This window comes from Phyllostomus hastatus, unplaced genomic scaffold (genome assembly GCF_019186645.2).
Source record: "Phyllostomus hastatus isolate PE091 unplaced genomic scaffold, TTU_PhHast_1.1 phas_contig_5, whole genome shotgun sequence".
Classification (NCBI taxonomy): domain Eukaryota; kingdom Metazoa; phylum Chordata; class Mammalia; order Chiroptera; family Phyllostomidae; genus Phyllostomus; species Phyllostomus hastatus.
In genome coordinates, this window is record NW_025333897.1 from 1,034,075 (window position 1) to 1,059,398 (window position 25,324).

Consider the following 25,324-nt stretch of genomic DNA (forward strand, 5'->3'; position numbering starts at 1 on the left):
GATTGGCCGCGCTCCTCGCTAGTGAGGGGCGGAGGGAAGCGCCTGGGTGACTGCGAGCGCGATCTAGTGACGGCTGTCTCCTCACTCTCGGTGGTGGCGGCCTGGACGGCTAGAGCGGCCGCTGGAGGGTCAGTCCGGCTTCCGGAGGTGAGGGCGGTGCTTCCGGGACGGGCCTCCAGGCCGAGGGAGGGGGCGGTCTGACAGTTGGTTCCGCCGGGAAGGTGGGCGGGCTGGGCGAGTGGGCGCGGGCCGGAGGGCCAGGTGAGGCGCGGGCCGGGGGAGGTGGGACTGGGCCGGAAACGGTGGGGATGGATGGCGTTCGGGGCTCCGGAATCAGTCCCGACGCTGCTGTGCAGCCCCGGACGAGCGACTTCTTTCTCTGAACCTCAGTTTTTTCCTCTGTAGAGTGGGGGTCATAATCCAACTATAGCTTCCTCCTTGTAGGTTGGAGTGAAAATTCAGCTGGTGCATGTCGGAGCCCCTCGCTCAGAGCCTGGCACAGTGCTCACTCGTTATTGAACTAGTATTGTTAGTATTGATGGTGATGTTTGTGCTTGGCCTGGAATATCTGGGTGTGGGAGCGTGAAAGATTGTTGGACTAGAATCCATCCGATTTCGGTTCAAATCTCAGCTCCACTTCGTGGCGGTGGGCCTGTGCCTTCACTTCTCTGAATCTCATTTTATTTATTTACACAATGTGGGCCAATGGTCCCAATATCATAGGGTCCCTGTGAGGATGCTGATGAAATGTGCATATCAAGTCCTTAGCACAGGGCCTGGCACAGTAATGGGTAGGAGCTTATTAGACTGGGACTATCATAATGACGATTCCAAGAGTCATTGGTGTAGCTGGAACTTCCAAAGAAGCAGAGGGAAGGAGGGAGCTCAAAGACAGCAATAGGAAAAACTTGGAATCTGGACTCAGGGAAAGCAACATCCTCCTGCCACTTACTATTTGGCCAATTTTTCCAAACCCCATGACTTCTTTCTTTTCTTTAAAACTACTGATGCATTTTCCTACAGTCACTTAACTTGAGAAAGAAAAAATATTTGCTATCTCAACAAAGACTGGCCTGGATGGCCATGAGAAGGAACACAACCTGAAATACAGTGGAAGCAGAACAATCTGTTAAACTGTAGACAGAGCCCTGACCAGGTGGCTCTGTTCGTTGGAGTGTTGTCCTCTACGCCAGAAGGTTGCGAGATCCCTGGTCAGGGCACATACCTGGGTTGCAGTTTCCATCCCTGGTTGGGTGTTCTCAGGTGAGGATTAAAAAATAAAAATAAAAACTAGACAGAAACTGAAAGAGAATAACTAGTACTATGTGGTTCCATGTTGTCAGGCCCCAGGGACTCCATCAAGTAACTTTGTACTCCGCTCCAGCTCACACTTTGCACACAACTGACGTAGTCAGTGACTGTCCTACCCTTGCCCTAGCTCACTGAAGACTTATTTATTTTGTTTAATGCACATACATCACCTGCAGAGCATTTTTCTAAGGGCTTGGCATTTATGAACTTATTTACTCCCTCTAACCTCTCTAGATGCTCTTATCATTTTATAACTGAGGGAAGCAAAACCCAGAAACTTACCCCAGAGTCAAAGTTCAGAAGTGGTGAATTGGGCTTAGCACAGGGCATCTGGTACATGGTAATTACTTGAGTTTTGGGAGTGGTCCTTTTTCCATTGTTGTTAATGTTATAATTGTAACTGTTCAGAGAGTCAGTGCTGAAAATGGGCTTTTGATGGTGGAGAGAGGATACTGAGTCCAGCAGGGAATTCTGCAGCTGTAGGAGGATACCAGTACGCAAAGGCTTCTGGTAAGCATTGACTGAAACCTTGCAAAACAGATCACAGCGCCTGGCTCTTAGTCACCCCTCCACCAGAATTGGCCATAGCATTGGACTGACTTGGGTTCAAGTCCTGGCTCGCAGTTACTGTGTGCCCCGGGACCTGCCACTTTCATCCATAACATGGGGATCATTTTTACTTTCTTGTCCTGTGGTCGTGAAGAGTCACTGAGGTGTGTATATGCTCAGCGTTTGGCATGGAGATATTCAGTAGGAGCTGCTGCAGGGGCACTGGAATCAGGGAGAACTTGTTTTTGAATCCTGGTAAAGTTTCTGGCTAGCTGTGGCATTTGGCAGATGACTGCACCTCGATGAGTTGGTTTCTTCATTGATTATAATGGGACTAATAATAGTCCTTGCTCATGAGGAGGTTGTGAGGCATCAGCATGATGTCCAGTGCATAGTTAGTGCTTGGTATGTAGCATTTTGTTCTGTCTGACATGTCGAAGCCTCTCCATGCTCTGCCCTTTGAGAGATGCAGTTGTATTGTCTTCGTCCAGCAGTAAAATCCAGGAGGGAAAGTGGGTCTTAGAGAATGAAGAAAGCGGGTGGAATGATGTCTTGTGGTCCCGTTCATCAATAAGGGATGCAGCAGAAGCTGGCGAGATGCAGGATGAATCCTAACCAGGGCAGAGGGGAGAATCTCCCATGTGCAGACTTAGGGAAAGCATACAAAGCAGGTGGCAGCTAAGCAAAGTGAGGAAGGGCCTACCAGGAGGACAGGAGGAGACAAGCATTGCAGGCACAGGTGACACTCTGTGTGAAAACTGGGAGGCAGGCAAAGCCCCTGTGTATTAGAGGGAAGGCTGGGGCGGGAGGCCTGGCGGGGAGAATAGCCCACTTTTGGAGAGTACTTGGTATGCAGCAGACAGTGGCTCACATGCTTTGTACACAGGAACTCACGTGCCCTCACAGCATTTGTCTACGGTAAGTGATGTTTATACCATCCTTGTTTACAGATGGGGACACAGGCATGACGTGAAGTAATTTGCCAAGGCCACACAGCTAGTAAGTGGTAGAGCCAGATCTGAACCCTGAAGTCTGGTTCCAGAATCCTTACTCTTACACTGCTTCTGCTATTCCATCAAAATTCGGGGGCAGGGGAGGGGGCAGATCATGTGTGCTGGACAGAGGGCCTTCTGCATCCCATGGGGGAGATGGAGGAGGGGTGAAAGCAAAGGATCAATGGGGGCTGGTGCAGATGGCAGGGAGCAGAGTGAAGGATGAGGGCAGACGAAGTGGAGGGGACAGCAGTGCCAGAGTGGAGGATGGGGGCTGCGTGGGAAGTTTGGGCCAGGCCTGTGTGGGAGACGCAGTCCTGGAGTCAGACAGCGTCAGATCATCAAGAGAGAAAGTGACTTCCTTTAGTTTCCTTCCAGTGCTACTATTAATGTCCAGGAGGAAGTCTTTACTGGTGCTAATACGTCTTGAATACCTTTCTAGCACCTGCTAATCCTATAAGTGAAAATTGGCTCTTCATTTCTTCTCTGAAGCCCCTCACGACCTGGTGCCCCACGTCTCTGCTCTTGTCAGCTCTCACTCTCCTCCTCGCTCACTCAGCTGCAGCCACGCTGGCTCCTGCTGTACCTTCTCTGGAACACTCTTCTTCCGTAAACCACATGGCTCACCCCTCCACCTCTGCTAGGTCTCTGAACATCTCTTTGGAGTGATCTTTGCTGGTCCCCCTGTTAGAATTGCAGCCCTTTCCTTCCCAGGCCCTCCGCGTTCACTCCATGACACGGAAGGCTTTCTGACACCCTGCACTGCTGACTGTTCTGCTTGCTTACTCTCTGTGCCCCCCTCTCCCCTGCCCTCACCTAGATGCCAAGCTCCATGTTTGTGTTCACCTCAGTATACCTAGTTCCCAGAAGAGTGCTCCACGCATAGTAGGTGCTCAGTACACAGTTTTTGGATGACTGAATGAGTATTTATGGTTAAAGTCTTGGGCAGGGGGTGTCTTTTTTCTGTCCTTCTCTTATTCCAGCTAGAAACTTTTTGAGGTGTGTGGGAATGGAGCTGTGGGCATCTGCTGTCCTGGGCCTTTCCCAGGCAGAAGTGATAGTTGTGGTGGCAGCTCTGGCTCAGGCTGACCTCCGGCCAGCTGCTCCAGGCTATTCCTGGGCTCTGAGTCCCCAGTCCAGGAACGCTCCTCTGGCAGGCAGATAGGCAGCGAGAGAGGGACAGACACCCACAGCCGGCAGCAACTCATGGGCCCTCTCCCCTTGTTCTTTCTTCCAGGCTCCAGGGAGCAGCATCAGGGCCAGGGTGACAATGGTCTCAGTGACTATGGGTGAGTCTTAGTCTTCTCTCCGGGGTCCCCTCTCCCCACTTCCCTTTTTGAGGTGTGACCTTGCTGGGGGTAGACGAGGTGGGGGAGGGGGCCCATCACAGGCAGGAACAGCTGTATGCTAAGGAACGTAGAGGTGGGGCTGGGCCCGCTCAAGGCCTACCCGCCTCCCCTCTGTGTCTGGCTTCCTGACGGCCTAGTCCAGCCGTAAAGAACTGGGGTATGGAAGTCCAGCAGATCTCCCACATGGCCTCTCAGAGCCTCAGTTTCCTCACCTGTAAAATGGAGATACGAATACTCCCTATATCCTGGGATGTTATAAGGATTAAGGAGGTTATTGAATGTAAAATCCTAGACATAGTTCCCAAGGAATGTTAGCTATTATTATTCTCATGAGCTTCGTCACCATATTTTCTTTAAATTCTCCATTTTGGAATTGTCAAAGCGCAGATATTAGCTGGTAGCTTTAAACATTTTTGAAATGTATTGTGTATATAGAAAAGTTCATTAAACATTTGGTCCTAGGAGCAATTAAAAAAGCAAACAGCTGAGTGTATCTGTGATGATTCCATTTATATAAAGCGCAGACACAGGCAAACAGTTCAGGCCGTCAGAAGCTGGCTGTCCCTCTCACGAGGCAGGGGGAAGTGACTACAGAGGGAAGGTGAGGGGTTGGGGCACTGCTGGGGTGTTGGAAATGTTTTATTTCTTAATCTGGGTGCTGGTTACATGGATGTGTGGTGTGTGAAAATCTGTTGACTTATGTGGCCCTTTGTTGCATGTGCGTTATAGTTCAAGGAAAAAGTTTTAAAAACATACCACCTTTCCCTGGCTGGGTGGCTCAGTTGGTTGGGTATTGTCCTGTGCAGCAAAAGGTCATGGGTTCGATCCCCAGTTAGGGCACATACCTAGTTGCAGGTTCAAACCTTGGTTGGGGCACGTATGAGAGGGATTAAAAAACAAAAACAAAAACAAAGCAAATTACCACCAACCTTTTGGGTCAAGAAATAGAATGTGGCCACCCCTCTGCAGGCCCCGCCCTAATCACAACCTCTTTTCTCCTCTAGATGGAATAAACCACCATCTTCGTGATAATCTCTCCTTACCTTTCTTTGTAGTCCACAGACTTTGGTTTTGAATTTACATGAACAAAACACGCCATGTGTTCTTTTCTGTCTGGCTGCTTTTGCTGAACACAATGCCCGAAGTCATCGATGTTGCTGTGGGTGCTGGAGTTCTCTTCACTACTGTGTAGTGTTTCACCACAGACATAACCACCGTTTGCTTATTGTTGTAGAAATTGCACCATTGCTGGGCTGGGGCTACTCCAGACAGGCTGCTGTGAATATTCTGGTACTGTGTACAGGGAGCCACGCCTCCCTGATTGCAAGACACACATTGTTCCTCCTCTTATTTCTGAAATGGGAGCATGTCTTAGAGCTAGTGGCTTATGACTATTTGATTGGCAGCACATTTTCCTTCTTAGTTTCCTTCTTAGTAGTGCTTTGAGTCCTCACTAAACATTGTCAGTAGGTTATGTTATGTGACTTTAAGCAAAATGGCATACAATGAAACCAGGTTCATCATAGGCAAATTGATAGAAACAAGGGCTAAGTCATATAGTATCTCATCAGTGTTACAACAGAATGATGCTAAATGAAACAGTGTTACTCAAGGACCTGCTGTGCACAGCAGATGGTGCAGCCTGGATGCGGAGCTTTGCAGTTCCTTGACTCGGCTTCAGGCAGCAGCTACCCCCAACCTAGGTGGCGCTTCTTTCCCCCTCAACAGTGTGACTGACACACAGTTTACATTTTGTACAATCACCTGCTCAAAGGGTACAGTTCAGTGGTTTTTATGTTCAATATTTTCTATTCAGAGAGTTGTTCAACCATCGCCACAGTCAATTTCAAAGCATTTCCTTTTTAAAAAATTGATTTTAGAGAGAGGGAGAGTGTGTATGTGAGAGAGAGAGACAGCCATCGATTTGTCATTCCACTTATTTTTGCATTCATTGGTTGATTCTTGTAAGTGCCCTGACCAGAGGTTGAACCTGCAACCTTTGTGTATTTGGACGATGCCCCAACCCCCGGGCTGCCCATCCACAGCCTTTGTTGAACCTCGCCCGAGCTCCACCTCCTGTCCCTCCTCGCCGCCCCCCAAAAGGTTGGGGACCACTGTTCTAAACAACTGAGCTACCTAGCCAGGACCTCAACATTTTCATCTCCCAAAAGCCCCAATACCCATTAGTAGTCACTCCCCCCACCTACAGCCCCTGGCAACGACTCATCTACTTTCTGTCTCTGTGGATTTCTGTAGAGTTACTGTTCTGGACATTTATAAATGGAATCATTACATGGTGCCTTTTGATACTTAGACAAAGGTGCCTGCTTTTGGCTGATGGAAGCCAGGGCACCCTGGCTTAGCGGGTACCTAGTGCCTGTGCAGAGTAGAAGGTGGCAGCACCTTTCCCGTGGGCATGAGTCCACCTTTCTCAACTGGAAATACAGGCCTTTGGCCCGGTGGGCAGTGGCCTCCGAGGAAGAGGCGTGGTTCCTGGGTGTGAGCGTGAGCCCCGCACTGTCACCTGCCAAACATCGGACCCAGAGTGTGCCTTGTTCCCTGTTCAGAGCCTTGGCTGTCCTAAGCAGAATGGGCAGAGCAGTACCAGTTTTTCTCTAATCTAAACTAGCATGGGATGTTGGATGTGATGTGATGTACCATGGGAAAGAGAAAGAATGTTGCCTATTAAACTGCAGCACACCATTGATGGTGAGGCAGATCCTGGCTTCAGAGATAGTAAAATGTGAAAAAAAGTTCTATTTGAAATCAATGATCTTAGCTAACCTGGCCTGACAGATCAGGGTCAATTTGAAGGCCACACCCAAGAGGACAGGAAAGAAGTTTGGAAACAATAAAACTACCTGGGTGGGGTCTGCCTATTCTTGGCCTAGGCTCTGCGTGTGGTGGTGGCAGAATCACGGTAATAGTGAGAATAGCTGCAGGGGCTGAGGATGTCCTTTGGCCCCGCCTCCACTTTAGAGCCCTTTGCTCGGACTTCTGCACTGAGTCTGCACAGTGACCCAAGGATATAGGTGCTGTTACCTCTGGAATGTCAGCTCCGGGAAGGAAGGGGCTTTGTCTTGTGCCCTGTAGTGTCCCATGTACCTTTGGGCGGGGCCTGTCCTGTGCCAAGTGCTCTGTACGTACTTACTGAAGTTATTCCCAAATTTACAGATGGGGAAACTGAATCACCAAGTGCTAACTTGCCCAAAGTCCCCCAGTTGGGAAAAGGCAGAGCCAGGATTTGAACCCAAGCTCCAAAACTGATGCTTGTAACCCCCATGCCTCACTGTAAGGCTGGGCTACTCCTGTGCTGAGGTGGGGGCTTGCTTACCACCTGTGGGACAGCTCTGTGACCTTTTCTTTGTTGTTGTTGAAATCTTTTTATTGATTTAAGAGAGAGGAGCGAGAGTTTTGTTGCTCCACTTATTTATGCATTTGTTGGTTGATTCTTCTTGGGTTTTTTTTTTTTAAAGACTTTATTTATTTTCAGAGAGAGGAGAAGGGAGGGAAAAAGAGAGGGAGAGAAACATCGATGTGTGAAGTAAACATTGATTGGTTGCCTCTCTCTCACCCCTAACTGGGGACCTGGCCTTCAACCCGGGCATGTGCCTTGACCGGGAATTGAACCTGTGACTTTTGCAGGCTGGTGCTAATTCACTGAGCCACACCAGCCAGGGCTTTTGGTTGATTCTTGTATGTGCCTTGACTGGGGATCGAACCCACAACCTTGGTGTATCAGGACAATGCTCTAACCAATTGAACAACCTGGCCAGGGCTCTGTGACTTCTCTTTCCATTCACCTGCGGATCCTGCCACTCTCAAGGACTGGGCCCGCTGATGGGGACTGGGGCAGAGAACCCAGAGTCTCAGCTGCCCCAAATCAGTCATTGGCCAAGCATGGGGGTAGGGGCTGTACTGGCAATGATCACTGCAGGTCACGTTCCAGGGCAGGGCAGAGCTGCAAGGGGAAGGGTAGTATGGGAGCACATGGGCTGAGGAACACTGCTGCTTGTTCCTGTGGCTGCAGGCGAGCTGCCCAGCTGCTCTCAGCCTCAGTTCCTCACTGGCAAAGTGGAGGAGTCAGTGCCACTTAACTCACAGGCTTATCAGGCGGCGTGACTCCATTACACGTGCAGAGCACTCAGCACAGGGCCTGGCATTTGATGAGCAGTTAATTTGTGGGAAGCATTGCTGTTGTGGTTTTGCTGTGGTCGCTCTCCAAAGAGAATAATGTGAATAGTGAGCCCTGTCCACCCCCACCAGCCACTTCCGAGTGGATCCAGTTCTTTAAGGAAGCCGGCATTCCTCCAGGACCTGCTGTCAATTACGCCGTGATGTTTGTGGATAATAGGTAAGGGCTCCAGGGGACAGAGCTGGACTTGGGGAGAGGAGGGAAGAGATGGGAGGGGACTGGGAGTTGGCTGGCCCACCCACCCAGGCTCACCTGTGGCCACTGACCATGTCCTGCAGGATCCAGAAGAGCATGCTTCTGGATCTAAACAAGGAAATCATGAACGAGCTGGGTGTGACCGTGGTGGGCGACATCATTGCCATTCTCAAGCACGCCAAGGTGGTGCACCGTCAGGTGGGTGCTCTGCTCTGCTCCGCCCCTGAGTTTAGGGTGGGGAGGATGGGCAGTGGTAGAGCCAACAGGAGGCTTGGAAGCAAAGGCAGGCAGGCCTGGGTTCCAAGGCTGGCTCTGCATTAGCTGAGTGACACTGGGCACATTGCCTAAACTCTTTGGGCCTTATTTGCTTACCTGTAGTATTCACATAGGCTAATGTATTTTGTGGGGTGGGTGCTGGTAGTACATTATATAAAACCCTAGTACAGTATAAAAAGTATGGCTTCAGTACAGACTCCCTATAACTATAACTATGATTATTGTTACTAGTTCTCATCTTCCTAATGATAAAGATCAATACCAGGATTCTTCTCTGTCCCCAGAACAGCAGCTTCCTGTGGGACTCAGTCGGTAGCCAACAGTATGGTTGTTCCGTTATCGGCCCCTCCTGTCGCAGTGTCCTTAGATTAGAGATTTCACCTCCCTGGGTGTCTCTGAAACCGGCTTTTCACACACCCCTGTGGCACAGGGTGACTGTGGCCACCCATACCAAATAGTGTATGTATGTGGCAAGGAGCGCCAGGCCCGGAGTGAAATGCTTGTGAAGTTAGGGTCGCTAACACTTACCAAGTGCCCGCCATGCCTGCCAGGCCATCTCCACCCTTTAGACATAGTAACTCACTTGCTCGTCCCTGCTCCCAACGGAGAGGAAACTGACCCCAGAGCTGCCCTCTCAAGCACTCTGCTGTACCACTCGGTGGCTGCCGAGTCACGCTCCTCGGTTCCAGGGGCCCCCTCCAGCCCGGAGACGGCCTCCGTGTTCCCCTTGTGCAGGACAGGACCCCAAAGTGAGGGCTTTCCGAGCCAGGGACATTATTCGAGTTATCATGGAGATGGTCACAGAGAAAAAAATGATTTTTTTGTTTAAACTTTCAAATTTGGGAGTAATTTTTGATTTCTAGGAAAGTTCCAGCAATAGTACTGAAAATTTCTGTGTGTCCTTCACTCAGCTTCTGCTAATGTGAACCTCTCACCTACTGATGGCATATTTGTCAGAGCTGAGAAAGGAGCAGCAGTGAGCTGTCACTAACTAAATTTAGGACCACGTGGATTTTGTCCATTTGTCCATCAGTGTCCTTGCTCTGTCCCAGGATGCCTCACTGGGTTGACCTGCCTTCTTTGTCTCGATCTGTGACAGCTTTGTCGTCTTCCTGAGTTTTTGATGACCTTGACAGTTTTTCCCTTCAAGTTACAGCTAATCAGCTTTATTAAGCTGATTAAGTAGATGTATTAATTTACTAATAAAGTAGATTAAGTAATTTATTAAGTAGATTTACTTTAGAGATATATATTTTAAGTGTAATTTTTTGACTACAGTGGACATGCAATATTGTGTTAGTTTCAGGTGCCCAGCACAGGGACTTGACATGACCTTGACAGTTCTGAATGAAGAGTGCGTGCGGGTCAGGTGTTTTGTAGCATGCCCCTCAGTCAGGGCTTGTCTGATGCTTTCTCATGGTTAGGAGTGGGAAGTCTTGAAGTCTTTCCTCTAGCAGTTCTGATACCCCTTCTTTTGCTTAGATTTCTGGGTCTCCTGTTTCCCCGCCTCATGCCCCTGTCCCCGTGGTAACTGGGGCCCCTGTTTTGTTTTGTTTTGTTACAGGATGTGTGCAAAGCTGCCACTGAGTCAGTGCCCTGTAGCCCCAGCCCCCTCCCAGGCGAGATGCGCCGAGGCGCCTCCAGCGGTGAGTCCCATCTGCCCGGGCCTTCTGTCCTTCACTGTTGCACTCCCACAAGGAAGGGAGCACATCTGGAGTCTTCGGGGGTGGCAGCCAAGGCCTGAGGCCCTCTTCTCCTGGGGAGAACACGCTGGGTAATGAGGGGGTGGCGATGGTTCTGCTCCACAAAGTCACGGCAAACGCTGAAATAGCGAACACCAGAGCACCGCCTCTCGGGGAGACGCAGGGTTAGGTTCCCGCAGTCCTGTGATCGTAACATTTTTCATCAGGGGATCGGTGCAGAACCTCCTTTTACGTGTGTTTCCGCTTAAAGACACCTTATTTCATTACCACTGAACTTACCGCCAGTAGCACCGCCACTCCTTCCTGAGCGGAGCTAATCTAATGCGCACGTTTTCCGTAAGGTGCATGCACCACTGCCTTCTCACACTTGGGAACACCAAGTGACACTTCAGTCCTCTGCTCAGGGGACATTTTCAACAGCAAAGTCAGTAACAAAAAGCACAAAAGTATGAAAATGTGGCCCTAAATAGACCCCGAGAAGAACGTGTACTGACTTCGAGAGCTGAAACCGGGACGCAGCGTGTGCCTCGTTCCATCTCAGCTGGGAGCGGGGGCGATGCGTGGCTCAGTGTTGGCCGTTCTGTGCATGTCTGCGAGTAACCACAAAAGCATCGTGAGTGTTAGTGCAGGGCCACACACACATCTTAGTGAAACGGTGAATTTGGAAATATGGGACCTGTAAAGGGGAGAACGGGCTCTACTTTTCAGCAGTGTGATATATTAAAAAAAATAAACCTAAGAAATTTAACATGTATATTAGTTAGCCTTTGCTGCTTAACAAGCCACCCCCAAACTGGTTTAAAACACAGACTTTTATTTCTCATGGTTTTGTGACTTGGCTGGTCATTTCTGATCTGGACCAGTTCAACTGGTCTCCATGGTCGCCTGGCAGCTTGGGTGAGGCTGGGTGAGTGGGGAGGCCTCACGCACACATCCGGTGGTTGGCGTGATGTCATCTACGCCAACAGGGGCAACTTGGCCACACCTCTCATTTTGTAGCAGGCGAGCCCAGGCTTGTCCACACAGTAGTAGTTGCAGAGCTCCCAAAAGCAGCATAGGTGGGCAGGCCCCATTTCTCAAATCACCTGGTAAGCTTCTGCTTATATAACATTTGCTCTTGTTCCATTGGCCAGAGCCAGTCACATGGCTCAGCCTAGAGTCACTGTGGGCAGGGCCTACCCAAAGGCATGGATGAGGAAGGCTGAACAAACTGGGGTTTCTTTCTGCAAACACACCCCACAACTTACATGCAGAAAAGGGTTCAGACCATGACGTGCGTGCAGCTGCGTGACTTTTCGCAGACGGGCAACCATGCAGGCAGTGGTGCCACATCCAGGAACATGCCCAGTGTCACCTCCCCATCTCAGGGGCACTCACCCCCTTGATTTCTAACAGCATGGATTAGTTTGGTCTTTCAAGTCTACATGAGTGAAATTAGGGTGTGCATACTCTTCGTACCATTCTGAATGTTTTAAATAAAAAAAATTTGTCCTCACCTGAGGACATGCTTATTGATTTTAGAGAGAGGGGAAGGGAGGGAGAGAGAGGAAGAGAGAGAGACATCGATGTGAAAGAGAAACATTGATCGGTTGTGTGTTGCATGTACCCCAACTGGGGACTGAACCTGCAAGCCAGGTATGTTCTCTGATTGGGAACCAAACCTGTGACTTTTTGGTTTACAGAATGGTGCTCCAACCAAGCCACACCAGCCAGGGCAGTTTAAAATAAATATTAAAAATTAAAACCAACAAAATCACTAGTGGTGAAAATAGGCAATGAAATAAGAAGGGGAAACAGGCAAAGAAGGGAAGGTGGGAAGAGTGCTCCAAAACAGCGTTCCTGATACGGCCTCTGGCATGCTCCCTGTGCTGTCAAATGTATGTGTCTGGTTTGGTGGCGGAGAGAACAGTTCTTTAGACCCTGACATCCTGACTGCTGTTCACATGCAGCTGAGCAGAGACAGTTGTTTTCCCTCTACCCAAACGGTGCTTAGCTGTCGTGGTAAAACACCATGTCCTTGACTGTCTCCCTCCCACGCTGGGGCTGGCCCTCCAGGATGTGGGCTGTGGTTCTCACCTTACATCTGGGACACCCCTCCTCCTGCTCTACAGAAGATCGGGGCCCCCAGAGACTGCCCTCCCACCCCTGAGGGAGGTCACCAGCTGGAGCCAGTCCCACATGGCCCAGGGGCCTGGCTGAGCCCTAGTTCCCTGGTCTTTAAAGTTGGTTGGCTGTAGAGTCTGTGGTGGGGATGTTGGGAAGTTTGGTAATAGTGTCCATCTTTTCAGGAGATGTTTATCGAGGACTTGTGAAGTACCAGGAATGTTGTAGGCACTGGGGCTTCAGTAGTAAACAGGCAGTGGTTCCTCATGGAGCTTGCGTGCTCGTGGGAGAGCCCTCCAGTAAGCAGATAAGTGTGATTTAACGCCGAGCAGTGATGAGGGCTGTGAGGAGAGAGTGTAGTGCAGGGCAAAGGGGCAGAGGTTGATGGATGGTCAGGATGCTTTCTCCAAGGAAGCGCCCTGCGAGAGGAGATGTGTGTGAAGAGGCATAGCAAGCCTGTTGGTACTCAGGGAACCACATGCCAGGCCGACACCCAGGGACCAGCTTGGCTGTAGCAAAGCTGGGAAGGGAGGGACAGGGTTAGCACAGAGCTGGGTAACTGGTGGGCGAAGTGCGGTAGGGGCCATCTGGCTCTGGGCCCCATGGAAGGGCCTTGGAGTGGGGAGGGGTAGGCTGTTCCTGGGAGTCCTGGCCCACCCAACCCCCAAGCATCCCCACCTGAGGCCAGTGCAGTCACAGAGTGATTCTGGTTGCTTCTTCCCCATCCAGTCCTGAGGCTGGCCTTCTCCAGCCGGGACCCCTTCCCAGGGCCCATTTAACTGGACTCTCTCCTTTCCTCCCCACAGCCGCCTCCCGCATGATCGCCAACAGCCTGAACCGTGATTCCCCGCCTGGAACTCCCCCCAGGCGGCCAGACACAAGCACCTCTAAGATCTCCGTCACTGTGTCCAACAAGATGGCAGCGAAGAGTGCCAAGGCCGCTGGTGAGGGGATTCGGGCGGGTGGTGGAAGGAGCTGGAGGTGAATGTGGGTTTGCAGGTGGTGTTTGGGGGCCATGTTCCCAACATTGCCAGTGCTTTGCAGGCCACTAGGGTTCCCAGTGTTCAGACGTGGTCGAGTCACGGCGCCTCTGTGGGCCTCGCTTTCCAAATCAGTGGAACGGGGCTGGTGGTCCCCTACCCAGAGGACAGTCGGAAGCACTTGAGATGGTGTGCTTAGGCATGGGTGCCCTATGGTTCTCACTCAGGGGTTGGTTCAGTATTTCTAATTTTATTTTATTGTGGTAAGAACACTTAACATGAGATCTACCCTCTCAACACAGCTTTAAGTGTGCAGGACAGCATCGTTGACTGCAGGTGGTTCAGTCTTTTTTTTTAACAGATGTTCACTGAGCCCAGCCCTGTGTTCGATGCCTGGGGTCAGAGGTAAAGAGACTACCGTTTCCTCTCAGCAGCCAGGGTTCCTTCAGAACCCTCAACCTGGTCCTTTCACACCCTTGTCGAGAACTCTCCAGGGCTTCCCATTGTTCCAGTGATAAAACCCAGTCCTACTGTGGATTCATCTCCTGTGGCAAGAGATCTCCTGTCCCTCGCCCTTGCTCCTGCCTCAGTCCCCTACAGACTCCTTGCCCTTTGGGGTCTCTGCTCTGGTGGTCCCTTCTTCTGGAGCACGCGCCCCCCGAGGACTTCTCTGTGGTGGGCCTCTCTTCCTCTTCTGGGTCCCAGCTTGAAAGCTGGGAACCGGGTTCTGGCCTAGGGCTCCCACCCCTCTCTCTGCCGCTTTCCTGCCTCCATCGGACCCATCCTTCAACAGTGACCTTGGCACCGTGGAAAACGAGGCCCAGGGAGGGGCCTCGTTCTCAGGTCCCAGCCCCAGTGCTCTGTCTGCCTCCACCTTGCCCTTGGGTTCCCTTCCTGCTGTGGGTGTCGGGAGGTGCCTCCACCGGCCTCTGGCCCTTTTTTGTGTTCCATGAGCAAGAAAGTTCAAAGTAATTTCTAATGTATTGAAAAGATAGTGAGCCTGGGAGGGACTGGAATTCTTACCCATTGACACATTTGAGGGGATTCTTTTCTAAAAAATGAAAGTGTAACTTATACACAAATTGTAAGTATACGGCTTGATTAATTTTTGAAGAGTGGGCACACCTGCGAAACTACTGCCTAGTGGGAGCTCTGTAACCTTCCCACCCACCCCGTGTCGGAGGGGAGTCTGGCTGGGCTGGGAGATGAGCCTCCTTGGGACACGGGCAGAGCCACAGAGAACCACTGCAGCCCGGGGAGCTGGCCCCATTCTGTGCCCCATCGTGCCTAGGCCTCTGAGTTTCTTGGTGGTTCAGAGTCCGTGGTGATGGGGGTGGTTGAGAAGTAGGGGATCCAGTCCTGCAGACGCATGGAGACAAAGGGCACGTGAGTGCCCTTCACAGAGCATCTAGTCCCTCCTCTGGGAGAACCTTCCATCCCAGAAGGCACTCACCCCACCGTCTTCCCCAGCCGCCCTGGCCCACCGGGAGGAGGAGAGCCTGACTGTTCCCACCAAGAGACGCAGGGTGACTGCCGAGATGGAGGGGAAGTACATCATCAACATGCCCAAAGGCACCACCCCCCGGACCCGCAAGATCCTCGAGCAGCAACAGGCAGCGAAAGGTACTGGCCTGGCAGGGGCGTGCTTCAGCAGAGACAGGTTCCCTTTGGTCGCATCCCACTGGCATGGGAAGAGGAGCAGGCTCCAACCAGATCCAGGGGCCTTGCACCGAGGGAACAGCAATGGTGGCCATAGGGGCCGGGGTAGGTCGCCACCTGTGCTCTCTTGCCCTGAGGTTAGTGTTGCGGGCCTGCTTGGTTCCTCCACTGGCGCTCTTCCCCACGGGGCGGGGGCACAGACTTGGTGATGGCCTGCCCCTAAGCCTGGGACCAGGCCTGGCTGAGGACAGGTGCCCAGAAAAGTGGGAACTGTCATTATCACTCAGATGATGCAGAAGCATATGCAGTAAAAACAGACTCTCTCCTGTCCCCCACATTCCTCGCCTGCTGTTCCCTTTCTAGACCAGCATCCCTGACTAGGGTCCCTGAACTCATCTGCATCTCTGTACGTGTCCACGCACACCTAGGTGTTTTTTTCTTTCTGAACATGCAGCATCATCCTGTGGGCGTCCAAGGGCCCCTGTATCAGGATCCTTGCACGTCAGCGCTGGTGTATCTGCTGCCAGCCCTCCATACCCACAGGTTCCGCATCCGTGGGCTCGACTAGCTGCAGATCAAAAACACTCAGGGGAACAAAATCCCAGAAATTTCCAAACTGCAGAACTTGAATTTGCCACATGCCGCGTGCTACACTGAATCCACGTGAATGCAGCGATGAGGGGGCGACCCTGCTTTAACCTCTGTGGGAATGTAGATTACATGTGAGGGACTTGAGCTCCATGGACTTCGGTGTCCACGGGGTTCCTGGAGCCAGTCCCCCACAGGCACCAGGCACGCCTGAACCCGTCCTTGTCGGTGGTTGTTAACATCCCCACAGTGTCTATGATCACAACATTGAGGACCCTGTGGGCGGCTATTTAGGGAAAGGCCTTATGACCCTTCACCGGATTCTCTCAGAGGCCAATGACCCCTAAAAGGGGAGGCACGAGCAGGGATTAAGAACGCATCCCACACATGCACCTTATGAACTCGTACCAGGTATGAGGAGTGTGTGTCAGCTTAGGGGACACTTCCCACATTTGACACTGGCCAGACGTGGACCTGGGCCGAAGCCAGCGCTGCCCTGCCAGTGCAGACCGGAACCCGACAGGGCCCCGTCTGTGCCTGCCGTGCCCGGGCTGGCCGGGCTCTGGGCTGGCCGGGCTGGCCCCTCCCTCGTCTGCACGGTGCTCCGCCTGGTCTGGGCCCACAGGGGCCACTCAGCAGGTGCTGCATGATGGCCTCGCTTCCCTCCAGGTGTCCATAGGACGTCTGTGTTTGACCGCCTCGGCGCCGAGACCAAGGCAGACACGACGACGGGAAATAAAGTGAGTTGGAGACAGGGAGCCACTCGGGGCTCTCGAAGTCTCGTCCTCCCCAGGTGTTGTTCCTGGCCCTCCCCGCACCACACCCCGGCCCACCTGGGGGCTGCCTCACCCACCTGTCCAGCCTCAGTTCCCTTCTCTGCTCTGGTGGCTTCCCTGGCCATCTCCTGCCCTGACCTCTCCCCGGGTGAAGCCCCGGGGCCTGGCCAGCTCCTGGGTGCCGCTCTTGGACTCCTGCCACCACCATGTCCCACGTCAGCCTCAGCATCATCCCCAAAGCAGCTCCTCTCGGGCTCTGGCTCGGGGGTGCCCCACTGCCCTCATTCTGGGCAGTCACCAGGCTGATGGTGCCACCAGTCTTGTCTGCTCTGCCTCCTGTCCCTGTCTGGACAGGGCAGTAGCCTCCTAACTGGTCTCCGCACAGCCACAGCGAGCCCCTCAGCCCTTTGCCCACAGCAGCAGTGCGTGCTGCCCGCAGGACAGGCGCCTGCCTCTGCTGTCCTCGGCCAGCGGTCTCCTGGGCCCTGGGCACAGCATGTGGTCAGGAGCGCCCAGCCTGGTCCCACCGCCTGGAGGGGATCTGGCTCTGCCACTGCCTGGCGACACACTTATGCCCTTCCGACCTCAGTTCCCATATCTGTACAGTGCCCGCCTCATAGTGCGGTCGTGAGGATTAAGGGCTACGTACCTGCGTGGTCCTGGGGGTGCCCAGGGTGTGGTAAGCACACGGTAAATGCCACCTCGTATTAACTGTGGTGCAGCTCCCACGCTGCATTTCCTGCCTTACCCACTCCGGCCTCTTCTCACTTCCTGGAACCACAGCCGAGTGTGACACCAGCACTCGGGGGCACGTGGCTGGAAGACGCAGCCCCGTCAGGAGCTTGGCACGAAGCGAGAGCCCTGCTTGTTCTTGCTTCTGGCGTGGGGTCTTAGCCCACACTCCCTCCTCTGCTGACTCCGCTTTGAGGGCCTAAACGTTCGTGCTCCCTAAAACTTCCCGGAACTGTCGTTGTCATTGGAGAATCACTGTGTCATTTCCAATGCCAGGTCTGTCTTCCCCTCTGGACTGTGAGCCCCCTGAGGGCAGGGCCAGGTCTATCTTGGTGACAGCTGTGTTCCAGCAACGCCCAGCCCAGGGCCAGGTACAGAGTAGGAACTCAGAAAATATCTGTTGAGTGATGACCAAATTCGTCTTTTCTCTCCTGTCCACCTGCAAACCAGAGCTGATGGTCTTACCTCTTCGTGGCGCACGCTTTCTCCTCCCCTCCTCACTAGACCCACTTCCTGCCAGTTCTTAGATTCCACCTCAGATGTCCCTTCAGCAGGGAGCTTTTCCTGAGCTCCATGCAAGATCAGGAGTGTCCTGTGGGCCACTCCCAGCTCCCTGGGCACCCCCTGTGATGGCCCTGGCCACTGTCTAGGGTGTCACCAATGGATGTTTCTCCCAACGGTGACCCCCCTGGGGCCAGGCACATGAGGCAGCTCTCCACGAGTGTGGGCTGGGTGACTCAGCGACTCACTCGTCTCGTTTCTGACCTCCACAGCCCACGGGAGTCTTCAGCCGCCTGGGGGCCACGCCAGAGTTGGATGAGGACCTGGCTTGGGACAGCGACAATGAGAGCAGCAGCTCTGTCCTGCAGTATGCCGGGGTCCTGAAGAAGCTAGGCCGGGGCCCAACCAAGACAAGCCCCCAGCCAGCACTGACTATCAAAGCCAAGGCCACAAGCTCGGTGACGAAGGCCAACACCCCCAACACCCCGCCGCTGCGGCGCCTGGCCAGCAACGCCCAGCCCAGGCTTGAGAGGAAGCCAGAGTCTCTGTCCAAAGTCAGCATCATCCAGAGACTGGGCAAGACTGCCCTTGTGCCCGAGGCCCAGGACAGCCAGGTCACGAGCACCAAGAGTAAGTCCTCAGCCAAGGTCAAGGTCACCATTAAGAGGACTCTAGGGCCCCGGGGGAACAGCTCCAGCGAGGGCCTTGGTGCCCAGATGGACCACGCGGGCACTGTGAGCGTGTTCAAAAGACTGGGCCGCAGGACCTTCTAGCCCACGGGTGGGGCGCAGGCCCCTTCCTAGGCTCCTGGTTCCGTCAGTCTTCAGCGAGGGCACGGCCCCGCTTCTGGATGACACTGCTGGTCCTCCTCCGGCATTCAGGCCGGGTCCCAGCTTTGCGGGGATGCACCTCGTTTTCCTGAGTCTGAGGTGGTCGTGTGGCCTGGCCTTGCCGCTCTGGGACTTCCCTTCTCTCACGTCCTCTGCTCTGTCCTCTCTGACTGTGGCCTTGGCAGGGCCCATTTTCTACCTCTCCTGAGTGCCAAGTGCCCTTGTCCTCTCCTCTGTCCCCTTCCCTCCCTCTCAGCAGCATCCACTGCCTCAAACCCCAGGTCCTTGGCCTTTTGGTCCCCCAGAGTGGGTGTCACCTGCTGGGTCTCCCCCCACCCCTCCGCCGCTTCCCGACTTCCCTCACTCCTCTGTCCCCCAGCTTTTACTGCTTTAACTCTCCTGTCTCCCCCCTGCAGTCTGTTCATTTCTCTTCTGTTTTCTGTCCCTGTGGCAAGGCCCGACTGTCCGCTGCATCCTGCCTGGCCCTCCTGCATCTGCGGCCTCCCAGCGGCCCCCTCGTCGACCGTGGCGTGGAGCCCGTAGAGACTGTTAGCAGGCCTCACTCCCGGGCTGGAGGGGCTGCCCGGGCCCTGGGCTGCAGCAGGGGCACCTCCGTCTCCCTGCCCTGGGCATCTCTCTGAGAGGCTGTGGCGGGTGGTGGGCAAGGGGCACTGGGAAGGAAGGCCAGTGCCAAGAGAGAAGAAAACAGCTGTTTTAATATATTTTTGTGACTTTCATATGTTTCCTTCCCCTCCTTCAAGGTGAGTCACAAGATTGTTCTTCACACAAAGCACAATGTTGCGGGGGGGCGGTCTGAAGGGCTGGGCTCTGCCTCCGAAGGTCGGGCTGCCTGCACACACGTGGGCCCAGTCCCTGCGGCGGCCCGAGTCCATGCACGGACTAGCCGAGGTCCCCTTTCAGCTGGGCTTCCTCCTTCCCTTAACAAAGTGCCTTGGTTCTGTCACTCTGCCCTCCCCCTCCCTCGGTTTCACCTGTTTCTGTCACTCTGTCTGTGGCTGCTCTCCAAGCTGCAGGCTCCATGAGAAAGCGAAGGGGTCCTACGGATTTGATTTCCACCTGCTTGTTGCTGTACAGCCCCATCCCTGGGCCAGGCCTGTTCTGGGGGCTGGGACCCTTCTGAGAGTAGAGTGGACCAGCCCCTGCCCACTGGCTGACCTCTCCGTCCAGGGAGGTGGTGACTGTGCTGTCCAGAGGACTGAGGGGTGTGAAGGTGGCCAGGCTCTCTTTAGATGTTGGTAGTAAGAAGGCCTTTTGGAGGAGGTGACAGGCAGGCTGAGCTGGAGATGAGAGGAAACAGCCATGTGGAGTTCAGGGGAGGGTGTTCAGGCAGAAGAAACGGCTGCGCAAAGGACTGATGTGGGACAAGGAGTGAGGAGCAGGCCAGTGTGGCCGGCAGGGAGCAAGGGACCTGCCCTCCAGCACAGGTGGGCAGGCCGGAAGCAGACGACCTGGGGCTCTGTGACCCAGGCAAGGAATTTGGATGGTATCTCTGAGCACTGAGGAGTTTGAGGCAGGTGGCAATGACCTGAGTTGTCTTTCATGATGATGGCGATGGCCTGTGAGGAGGACATGTCACTGGAAGGGTGGGGTGGAGCAGGGAGGCAACAAGCAGCCCATGGAGAAGGGAAGGTTGGGAGTGGGGAGGACAGAAGTGGTGGCCTTGGGTGTGCTTAGGGGCGCAGCAGGGTGCTCCGAGAGCCTGGCAGTTGGGGCGAGGGTAGTCAAGAAGCATGGATCACAGCTGGATGGGAGACCTGAGCATCTGGGGGACGGTGCTGCTCTGGAGGCCAGGAGGGAGGAGTGGGTGCCGCGGGAGGGCACTCTGCGTTCACCTGCTGACTGAAAGGTGAGCCAGAGGCTGGGGGCTGGCCCCCTGGGCTGGAGGCCAGCTGCTTCAGGCAGTGCTCGGGGCCCTGCTGTGTTCACAGCCAAGAGCCTGCCTGGCAGTACCAGCTGGAAAGGAGCATAGTGGAGAGGACCCAGAAGGGACTTCAGAGGCCCTTTTCCCGTTTAGAGACAGATATGAGGGGCACTGGAGAGTTTGGAAGAGAACCTAGAGCAGGTGAAGATAAGATTACATCTCATCCATTTTTTATTATTGTAAAATACACATAACAAAATTTGCCATTTTAACCATTTTCAAGTACACTGTTTAGTGGCATGAAGTGCATTTGCATTGTTGTACAACTACCACATTCCATCTCCAGACCTGTTTTTGTCTCCCCAAACTCATCATTTATGTTTAGGTTTCGTGATGTCATGCTAGGAGGCTACTGTGTGTCAAGCAGTGTCCCAAGCACTGGGCCTGGGGTGTGGAGGGCTGGATTTCTGTGGAGGGACAGTGGTAGAACAGCCAGAGACCTCTGTCCTGGTGAGGGCCCAGGCCAGACCCCCCCCGTGGGCCTTGGGCTGGGGGGAGGGGCCTCGGAAGGACAGCGCCCTCCCTCCCAAGTCCAAGCCACTAGGAGGAGCTCGTGCACTCTCGAGCACTTGCCTTTCAGGGCTTCAACTCCCCTCTCTCCTGCTTGTGATTTCTTCTGGCTCCGCTTCACGGATGATTTTAGCAGCCACCAGGGTTCATTGGAAGTGTTTCAACGACTGAATTTAAGAGCACAAGGTAATTTCTTGGCGTGTAATAGGAACTGCAACGATATAAGCACATGTATAGCTCCTTTACCAGGAAAGGCCAGCCTGCTCAGTGTCAGTCAGTCACTGCTGCTGCTCACAGAGGCTCAGAGGGAAGCAGACCACCAAAGGCCTCGCCTGCCTGGCCAGTGACAGTGCCAGGACTGAGCTGGACGTCAGGGAGCTGACCAGGATCCTGGCCCCTCAACCCCTACCCTGTGCAGATTTGGAACGGTCCTTTTGGAGAGGGGAGGCATCCCAGGAGAGTGGCTTTGGTTTTGCATTGTCTAGAGTTCTCTGTCCCCCGCCCAGTCAGCTCTGCTGCAGGAGCATTGGCAGCTCTGGGATACCGTGGCCCCCAGAGGCACACCCCATCCCACCACCCTCCACCAGAGGGGCCTGGAGGTGGGTGTCTCCTCTGCCCCCAGCTGCTCTAGAGCCCAGAATCCCACCCATTCCATTTGGTGATTGCCCCCAAACCAACCCTGACAGCTGTGACCCACAGGGATGCATCAGTTTTTCTTTGGTTCTCTTAAATATCTCTGAGTGTGTATGATATAGACACATAGTTCAAAATGCAAAAGATACAAAAGGCTTTACAGTGGAAACTTTCTTCCTGAGTCTCCTGGCCCCCAAGCCCTCTCCTCAGAGTCCACCAATGTCCTCAACATCTGAATAATCCACCCAGCCAGATGTGTGTGCCAGCACGCACATGCACACACACACACACACACACAGGCAGAGGAATATGTACACGTGGACAAGCACACACATCTTAACAGTCTAATTGACTTAACCAGTCCTCTCTGGAAGGGAATTCAAGTTGCTTCCAGTCTCTTGCTCTTACAAGCTCTGCTGCAGTGAATAAGCTTGTTCTCACGTGGGGTCCCTTTAGGGGTGAATTGGAAAAGTTCTAATGATAACACTTCAGTGCAAATACTGATATTGGGTCAATAGCAAATCTGAACTAGGCTCTCCCCTAAGACTACTGACATTCTTCAGATGATTTATTTATACACTCATCACCCCATTTCTCAAAGGAATTAAGAGCAGGTGAGTGCTGGAGGAAGTGGGGCAGGGATGCTGAGAGCCAACCTTGACCACTGCCAAGAAGCACTAATATGCTTTGCTAAGTTGAGGGATGCCTTGAATTCTCAGGACCAGGGCATCCCCATGGAAGTCAGGGACTTTCTATTCTCATCCTGTAAACAGACATGGACATGGAGGGTCAGTGAGCCCATGGTTGTGGTGTCACAAAGCCAGATCTGAGCCAGCCAAGGCGATGATTCTGTTTGAACGTGGTGTTTGGGTGAGGTCACCTCGGGACACCGCCTCTTCTGGTAGCTGCCACCAGTGGATGCAAAGCAAGATGGGAGATTGCAGTGCCTGCGGCAGCTGCCAAGATGCTGGCCAGCCCACCCCTGAGCCCCAGTGCCTGCCCCTGGTGCTGTGAGATGGCTCCTATAGATATGCCTTTGAAGGTCTGACGTTTACCTATACCGAACTTGACCTAATTTGTGAACTCCAGACCAGGCCTTCGCAAACTTCAAACAGGAACAGACTTTATTTTTAAGAACAGTTTTAGTAGACTTACAGAAAAATAGAGAAGTATACTTAGTAAAAGTTTCCATCTACCCCATATCCAGTTTCCCTTATTAGTAACACCTTAACTAGTACGATGTATTTGTGACAACTAACGAGCCAATACGGATACGTGAACATTAACTGAAGTCTAATTAGGTATTTAGGGGTCCTTAATTTTAAAATCTTTTTGGGGATATCATATTACATTTATGTTGTCACACATTCATGTCGAGAAAAAAGGGGTTGCCGTGTCTCCTAGGGCTCCTCCTGGTCGTGCCAGTTTCTCACACTTGATTGTGATGACCTTGACATTTTCAAGAATGCTGGTCAGGAATACTATAGGACGTCCCCATGTCAGGATTTGTTGACGTTTTCTCCCGTGATTAGACTGTGGTTCTGTGCTGTTCGGGGGAGGAGCTCAGAGGTACAGTGCCCTCTCGTTATGTCATATCTAGGGTGCACACCGCCACATGATGTAGCACTGTTTACGTTAACCGTGACCACCTGACATGATGACCTATGATTTGTCAAGTTTCCCCACATAAAGCTGTACTTTCTTTCCTTACTGGACTCTTCAGAAGGAAGTCACTCCACACAGCCCACAGGTAAGGAGTTGGGGAGCTCATGCTCCCCCTTCTTGAGGGAAGAGTACCGATGTGAATTATTTGGAATTCTTACGCAAGGGAGACTTGTTTCTTCTTCCCATTTGTTAACTTAGTCATTTTAAAAATCAGTATGGACTCATGGATATTTATTTTAGACTTTGGATTATAATCCAGTGCTATGTTATTTATTTTATTGTTACATAATTCCAGCTTTGGCCATTGGGGGCTCTTTCAGTTGGCTGCTGTGTCCCTTTGACACACTTCCATCATTAGGCAGGGTTTGGGGTGGGAGGGGTTTGTTTGTTTGTGGTACTACAGATACTCCAGGCCCAACTTATATACTGTTTCCTGGCCTGGTCCTAGAGTCAGCCATTTCTCCAAGGAGCCCTTAGTGCCTTATACTGGAGAATGGTATTAGAAACCAAGATCTAGGCATGAGATGTGTTCATTGCTACTGGGGCAACATCTCCTTTAAAACAAAATGCAGACTTCCAGTCAAGATGGTGGCATAGTCAGACATGGTTCGCCTCTTTGAACAACCAATCAAAATTACAACTAAGATACAGAACAGCATCACTCAGAACCATCAGAAATCAAGTTGAATGGAAGTCTGACAACTACAGAATTAAGAAAACACATGTACCTAGAGTGGTAGGAGGGGCTCAGATGTGGAACAGGCTGGTCCCACATCCACATGTGTGGATAAAAATTCAGGAGGGATATCTCAGGAGGGAGGAGTCTCAGTTCCACACCAGGCCTCCCAGCCCAGGGTTCCATTGCCAGGAAGATAAGTCACAACTTCCAGCTTCAAAAACAAGCAGGGATTGAGTCAGTGAAAGAAATTTCTGGAGCCCCAAACAGTTTCTCTTAAAGAATTCACACAGCCCTGGCTGGTATAGCTCAGTGGATTGAGCAAGGGCCTGCAAACCAAAGGGTCGTTGGTTTGATTCCCAGTCAGGGCACATGCCTGGGTTGTGGGCCAGGTCCTCAGTAGGGGGTGCATGAGAGGCAGCTACACATTGATGTTTCTCTCCCTCTATTTCTCTTTCCCTTCCTCTCCCCATCTCTCTAAAAATAAATAAAATCTTAAAAAAAAAAAAACCCACACACAGACTCACCTACTCAGACTCACTCCTAAGCCCCAGCACTTGGGTAGCAGCTTGAAAGGCACCAGTGACATATGGAGAGGAACTGAAGTGTCTGGCATCAAGGACAGCAGAGGCCATTGTCCCTTTTCTAAACCCCCTCCCCACAGAACCACAGAACTGGCAAGCTGGTGTCATATCTTGAGACTCTATCAACCTGGCTAACACTGTTTGACCTATCTTGGAGATCCCCAGAGACTCTGCCCCACCCAAGCTGCTTTTCCATATGAATGGCTGGTCTAGGTTCATGCTTCACAACTTCCTAAATCCTCTCAGATGAGCAACAGCTGGCCTCAGTGAGCCCCAGCCCCGGCACTAACAGCAGGCAGCCTGGGTTCACAGCTTGGCTTTACCTGGGAATCTCCAAGCCCAGCACAAGTAGCAGTCATCTCAGATTGCTTTATAACTCAGGGTGGCCCCAGGCAAAGCACAGGTTGGGGCTGACCTTGGCTTGCACCACCCGGGAAACCCCAGAGCCAGTGCACCCAGTGGACAGCTAAAGACCACATCAGAGAGCCTGAACCCTGCCCCTACATAGCTGATCCTCCACAGAGGGTAGAGGTTGGAGGTCAGTGGTCACAGCCGATCCTTGCAGCTGACTGGCC

General features: G+C 52.7%; 1 protein-coding gene across 8 annotated transcripts; it reads left to right on the top strand.

Annotated features, from left to right (window-relative positions):
• Window positions 1-168: 168 nt before the first annotated feature.
• CUNH19orf47 (chromosome unknown C19orf47 homolog) lies at window positions 169-19,476 on the top strand. 8 transcript variants are annotated; one of them, XM_045846623.1, is made up of 12 exons: window positions 169-261; window positions 1,720-1,821; window positions 2,747-2,778; window positions 4,090-4,141; window positions 8,468-8,555; window positions 8,675-8,789; window positions 10,432-10,513; window positions 13,480-13,617; window positions 15,124-15,276; window positions 16,570-16,640; window positions 18,182-18,539; window positions 19,195-19,476. In XM_045846623.1, the coding sequence occupies exons 4-12, from the start codon at window positions 4,123-4,125 to the stop codon at window positions 19,290-19,292; spliced, it is 1,122 nt and encodes a 373-aa protein (XP_045702579.1). In that variant the 5' UTR covers window positions 169-261; window positions 1,720-1,821; window positions 2,747-2,778; window positions 4,090-4,122; the 3' UTR covers window positions 19,293-19,476. The 8 variants fall into 8 exon arrangements, with proteins under 8 accessions (XP_045702579.1, XP_045702571.1, XP_045702575.1 ...); XM_045846617.1 differs by adding an exon at window positions 1,024-1,263 and having other exon boundaries at window positions 203-261; window positions 18,182-19,476; XM_045846615.1 differs by having other exon boundaries at window positions 18,182-19,476.
• The last annotated feature ends 5,848 nt before the right edge of the window (window positions 19,477-25,324 follow it).